This window comes from Thunnus maccoyii, chromosome 22 (assembly GCF_910596095.1).
Source record: "Thunnus maccoyii chromosome 22, fThuMac1.1, whole genome shotgun sequence".
NCBI lineage: Eukaryota > Metazoa > Chordata > Actinopteri > Scombriformes > Scombridae > Thunnus > Thunnus maccoyii.
Window position 1 is genome coordinate 23,160,433 of NC_056554.1, and position 6,559 is coordinate 23,166,991.

General features: G+C 34.8%; 1 protein-coding gene across 1 annotated transcript; it reads right to left on the minus strand.

Moving 5' to 3' along the window:
- Nucleotides 1-174: 174 nt before the first annotated feature.
- Nucleotides 175-3,174, minus strand: LOC121889999 (type-2 ice-structuring protein-like). The gene is made up of 7 exons (XM_042402246.1): nucleotides 3,164-3,174; nucleotides 2,952-3,046; nucleotides 2,800-2,850; nucleotides 2,332-2,441; nucleotides 1,459-1,593; nucleotides 1,164-1,272; nucleotides 175-242 (listed from the first exon to the last, which is right to left on the minus strand). Exons 2-7 carry the CDS (start codon nucleotides 3,010-3,012, stop codon nucleotides 175-177), a joined length of 534 nt encoding a protein of 177 aa, XP_042258180.1. The 5' UTR covers nucleotides 3,013-3,046; nucleotides 3,164-3,174.
- Nucleotides 3,175-6,559: the final 3,385 nt, after the last annotated feature.

Sequence of the window (6,559 nt, forward strand, 5' to 3'; positions counted from 1 at the left end):
CAGTGATAGCAAGATAGAAAGAAAGATGAAAAATGATTTATAAAGCTGCTAGGTTATATATGAGACTGATGATAAAATGACAGATTAACTTGTGACAATAAACACAAACACATATCCACTAATATTTGTGCTTTTCACAGGTATTTCATGCCTCTCTTATCTGCTCAGGAATCATCAGATTTTCTTGGCACAGACAGATGGCCGGTAAGCACTACACTGAAAATCATCCCAGCAATTGTTACCTGCAATTAGTAAAAACACAGGACGTCAGCATGATTGTCAATCATATCATGTAATATTTTGAAGCAGATGTAGATTAGATTATCATTTCTTAAAGGGGAACTCAGCTGATTTTCCACATCAAAGTCTGTTTCCAGGTTGATGAAAAAAGTCATATAAGCCTTTTGTGGCTCCAGAGGGAGCTGTGTGACATCTGATAAATTGTCTGTTGGGGCTGAATACTACAAGTGTGGGGGTGTGGAGTTAGAAAGAAGTGAGGTCACCAGACCCATGTAGCTGCTCCTCATCTCTGCTGGAGGCTAGCAGCTCCAGGCTACATTAGATTAACTACTAGGATAACACACCTGAAAGGTATAATATGTAACTTTTCTGCATTAAAATGTCTAAAAATGACTAGACCTATGTTATATATTTTGTTAAGTTGTGTACGTATGTAATCCCAAATGTTTCCAACAATATTCAAACCCAGACAAATCCGTAATTTTAATCAATGTAATGGTCTGTTTCATTTGGTCACCTGTTAATGATGTAATTTCCCCTTTGTGCATGTGTCAGCATTGTGGCTGTCCACAAGAAACCATCATAAATGGACTTTTTACTCAGTTTTAAGCCACATTTTAATGATACACTTTTTAGATCTTGGTTGTTTTTAACTATAGCTTTTAACCGGATGAAGGATTTTAATCATTGGACATCTGGATCTTAAGTTATCAGAGAAACAAGCTGAGCCTATAGAGCCTATGGACACACAGGTTTTCCAGCAACATCATCAATGAAATGTTCATGCAGGCACATTTTTAGTTTTTCATGAAGTCACCTTGTTTTTGTTATGCGTCCTTTCTTATCTACACCACTTACATAATTACATAATTCTACATAATTACATAATTCTCTCATGCAAAGTAATGTATTTTATGGTTTACCTCCGTAGTTCATCTGAATACAGTCCTGGTTCCCGTGGTCATTAGGCTCTCCTCTGCACCAGTATGAGAAGGCGAAAGGTGTGCCATCACTCCAGAGCCAAACACCCTCCTAGAAGATCGAATAGAAGACAATTGATGCATATAAATAAAGATAATCTAAATGTTAACACCACTCTAAATACCAAAAGGTTTGATATTCTTATTACAAGGTCTATTTACTTGATATCAAGTAACTTGAAGTCAAGAATGAACTTTCAAGCTCATAAGACATCTTTTGTTATTATACATGACATACCCCTTGGCTGTCAGAGCCTCCAATCCATGTCTCAGGATACCCATGAGTTCTATCTGATATTATCCTCTTAATCTCGTTGTACTCCCGAGTTCCATGAATCGATGCAAGGTGTGCACCCTTGGACTGGCAGTTTTTCTACAGTGGAGATAAACAGACAACAGAGTAGAGATGTGAATAGGAAGGTGCTGCTAATCTTTCTTTAAACAATATCCTCAATATCACTGAACACAGAAACACAGGACTCTACTGGTGTTATAACAATATGATAGGTCTATGTTGTGACCACCAGCTTCAATTATTTCAACTCTGTTACTGAGAAATCATGTTTTGTCTCTCATTTTGGTGGACAGCTAAAGATATGACAATACCCATGAGCCTCAGCTGCTGTTGCTATGGAGAAGAAGCCAGTCAGAAGTGAGAATCACTGCGTTAATAAATTTAAAACCCTTTGTTGTCGAAGTTGCAAACAAAAAGTGATGCCATAGTTGCAGAATTCACTCAAAAGTGATCCAGAAATAAAAAGAGCCGATTTACACTGCAGATTGTAGTTTTGTACCTTGGATTTTCTTTCTTTTTTTTTTTTTAAATCAAAGTACCAGATATTATCTAATGCAGCTGTTCATCTTGTCTACTGATGATTCAACTGGAAGAGTCTAATCTGTAGAAATGTTCCAACTGTTAGTCACCTAACATTGTCTATGGGGAGAATGAAGTGGGTGCGCCCAAAATACTTTGCAACTTGATAAAGCTGCCCAGAAAAAATAATAACATGAGTAATAAGAGAACACTAAAGTTAGATGAGGAAGTTACCAAGTGTGCAAGTCAAAGAAAATGTTGAAGTGTTCTTCAGTGAATACAAATCGTCTCGATTACCTCAGCTTGAGCCCAGGTCAAGGTTCGAGGAATGAAGAGGAAACAGCGGCCGTTGTACTCAGTCCAGTGGGAGGGACAAGATGTTGACCTCTTGTCAATACGATGCTCCTCTGAACACAAATGGTGGAGAAAAGTGGGTCACATTGACTTTCCAGACAGCGTGATGCACTTAAACCCTTACATTCTGACAGTAGCTATCCTACAACATGTTTGAATAGTGATTTTAGAATTTTTGAATAAACACGGATCAAATTTAACCCAGAAAATCATCTATGTACAGAAATATGTATCAGCTGCATAAAAAATATTTCCAATTTTGTATATTCAGGGTCATGTTAAGAAAAACATTTCTGGCTAAAAGAAAGATGTTTGTGGTGTTTTTAATGCTCTCAAATGTAAACATGGGTCAAATTTGATCTGTAAGTGTTCATTCAGCTAATATTAATCTGAATAAATAAATGTATTCACCTTCTTGAATTATTGCCTCTGTCTCCTTGTCTTTCTCTGCTTCTTGAAGAGCTGGACAGTTAAAGACATCAGTTAGAGGTTATTATTAATATTATTATTATTATTTATTGAGGTCTAAAGACAAAAACACACAAATTCAGTCAGATACTCACCAGCAGCTCCAGCCAGAGCCATCATGGAACAAACGAGTACAGACACAGTCAGCAACTTCATGGTGGAGATGATGCAGACCTTATATGATGCTTTCCTTCAATAAGTATAGAGACAGACATGTTAGTGATATTTAAAGCAGATAAACTTTAGTGAATGATGAGAGAGAACCAAATAGAAGAAAAGAGCGTGAAGAGAGAGAAGCAAAGCAAACCTGCTTTTGGAAAAAAGTATTTGTCCCCGCTCTGACCAACACCAATATGGCTTCTCAGTCACTCTTAGCTTTCTTTTTATATCCAAATATCCTCCTCTTCTTCACATTCTTACATCCATATATGGTCTATCATTAGGACATCTGCCAGTTACATGCTGATGTTATATGACTTAACACAAAACAGTGACATTTTCTTTGACTGTCACTTACAACATACCCCGTGGGAACATTGTTTTTTATGTTTAAGGTTAAAATTTCAGTATATCTGCTAGGTGCAGAAAACCGCAGCTTCTCTTTTGGCCTGAGGTTGTCTAATGGTTGTCTATGTATTTGTTGTTTGTTTGTGTTTGTTTAGTCACTCTTGACAGTTTAGATCTTGTCAGATATTGTACAAATTGTGCAGGTTCTGCACAAATGGTGTAAGACATTTGACTGTTTTATTTATCACCAATTAAAACTGAATAATGAACTAGCTAACTGTATATAAAGTAATAATACTTTAAGTACATCAAGCTCATAATACTTATGTACTTTTACTGTAGTAGGATTTTTCATGCAGGACTTGTACTTGTAATGGAGTATTTTTATGTTGCTGTATTGGTAATTTTACTCAAGTAAAGGACCTGAATACTTCTTCTAAGTTCTTTATCAGATGAAATGAGACAAGAATTAGATGATATGTGATCAGATGACCTCGGATGTCGCCATAAAGATGAAGCACACAGGTAACGTCAGCTGAGATAAGGAGGAATGTCATTAATATATATATGTGATCATTTATTTGATAAGTCTGCCTCTTCATCTGCACGCTTTAAAGTGGTAGCATCACTCAATAAAAACAATAATAGAGCATAATAAGAGCACACATTGTTTCCTCTGACAGCACAGTCATGAGATTTTCTCCAGCAAGACAGAAGAGGATGTGAAATATCTGCAGATGATAAAGTTACTGCTCAGACAGTGAATGCACATGAGACGCAATGTTGTTTTTAATGTATTCATTATTTCAGTCTATATGTACTGATATTCTATATGTAAATTAATTATATAATAACACGTTATGATGCAAATGTCACGTAATTTATAGGAATGATTTAGCTAACTTGTGTCAAAATAGCAGTACACTTTCTACTCCACTTTTTTCTCACAGAAACAGACTCTCCTCCTCTCCCTGTAATATTACCCATGATGCAAGTTAAAATGTGAAAAATGAAAAGAAAATCATTCTGATGAATGATGAAAGTTGTTTTATACTTCCTTTATTAATCAGAAGTGAACGCAAATAAAACATTTTTTACTAGATTGGTAATCAGAAAACAAATAAAATCTAAACTTGGGAGTGATATTACATTCGAGTTGGTTGATATTTGTCTTGGTATAAAACTGAGGTGATGTAGTATCTAAAGCTGCAACGATTAGTCAATTAATCGATTAGTTATCAACTATTAAATTAATCGCTATTGTTGATAATCAGTTAATCATTTGGAGTCATTTCTAAGAAAAAAAAGTCAAAATTCTCTGATTCCAGCTTCTCAAATGTGAATATTTTCTTCAATCCTCTATGGCAGTAAACTGAATATCTTTGTGTTGTGGACAAAACAAGACATTTGAATACATCATCTTGGGCTCTGGGAAACAGTGATCAACATGTTTCACCATTTTCTGACAATTTTAGACCAAACAACTAGTCAATTAATTGAGAAAATAAGTCAAAAGTTAAAGATGAAAAAAGCGAACTGACAAAAGGCCTCACGTGACAACCCAAAAACAGCCTCAAAAAGCTTCTAAGTCACTCTTAGCTTTCTTTTTATATCCAAATATCCTCCTCTTCTTCACATTCTTACATCCATATATGGTCTATCATTAGGACATCTACCAGTTACATGCTGATGTTATATGACTTAACACAAAATAGTGACATTTTCTTTGACTGTCACTTACAACATACCCCGTGGGAACATTGTTTTTTATGTTTAAGGTTAAAATTTCAGTGTATCTGCTAGGTGCAGAAAACCACAGCTTCTCTTTTGGCCTCAGGTTGTCTAATGGTTGTCTATGTATTTCTTGTTTGTTTGTGTTTGTTTAGTCACTCTTGACATTTTAGATCTTGTCAGATATTGTACAAATTGTGCAAGTTCTGCACAAATGGTGTAAGACATTTGACTGTTTTATTTATCACCAATTAAAACTGAATAATGAACTAGCTAACTGTATATAAAGTAATAATACTTTAAGTACATCAAGCTCATAATACTTATGTACTTTTACTGTAGTAGGATTTTTCATGCAGGACTTGTACTTGTAATGGAGTATTTTTATGTTGCTGTATTGGTAATTTTACTCAAGTAAAGGACCTGAATACTTCCTCTAAGTTCTTTATCAGATGAAATGAGACAAGAATTAGATGATATGTGATCAGATGACCTCGGATGTCGCCATAAAGATGAAGCACACAGGTAACGTCAGCTGAGATAAGGAGGAATGTCATTAATATATATATATGTGATCATTTATTTGACAAGTCTGCCTCTTCATCTGCACGCTTTAAAGTGGTAGCATCACTAAATAAAAACAATAATAGAGCATAATAAGAGCACACATTGTTTCCTCTGACAGCACAGTCATGAGATTTTCTCCAGCAAGACAGAAGAGGATGTGAAATATCTGCAGATGATAAAGTTACTGCTCAGACAGTGAATGCACATGAGACGCAATGTTGTTTTTAATGTATTCATTATTTCAGTCTATATGTACTGATATTCTATATGTAAATTAATTATTTAATAACACGTTATGATGCAAATGTCACGTAATTTATAGGAATGATTTAGCTAACTCGTGTCAAAATAGCAGTACACTTTCTACTCCACTTTTTTCTCACAGAAACAGACTCTCCTCCTCTCCCTGTAATATTACCCATGATGCAAGTTAAAATGTGAAAAATGAAAAGAAAATCATTCTGATGAATGATGAAAGTTGTTTTATACTTCCTTTATTAATCAGAAGTGAACACAAATAAAACATTTTTTAATAGATTAGTAATCAGAAAACAAATAAAATCTAAACTTGGGAGTGATATTACATTCGAGTTGGTTGATATTTGTCTTGGTATAAAACTGAGGTGATGTAGTATCTAAAGCTGCAACGATTAGTCAATTAATCGATTAGTTGTCAACTATTAAATTAATCGCTATTTTTGATAATCAGTTAATCATTTGGAGTCATTTCTAAGAAAAAAAAGTCAAAATTCTCTGATTCCAGCTTCTCAAATGTGAATATTTTCTTCAATCCTCTATGGCAGTAAACTGAATATCTTTGTGTTGTGGACAAAACAAGACATTTGAATACGTCATCTTGGGCTCTGGGAAACAGTGATCAACATGTTTCACCATTTTC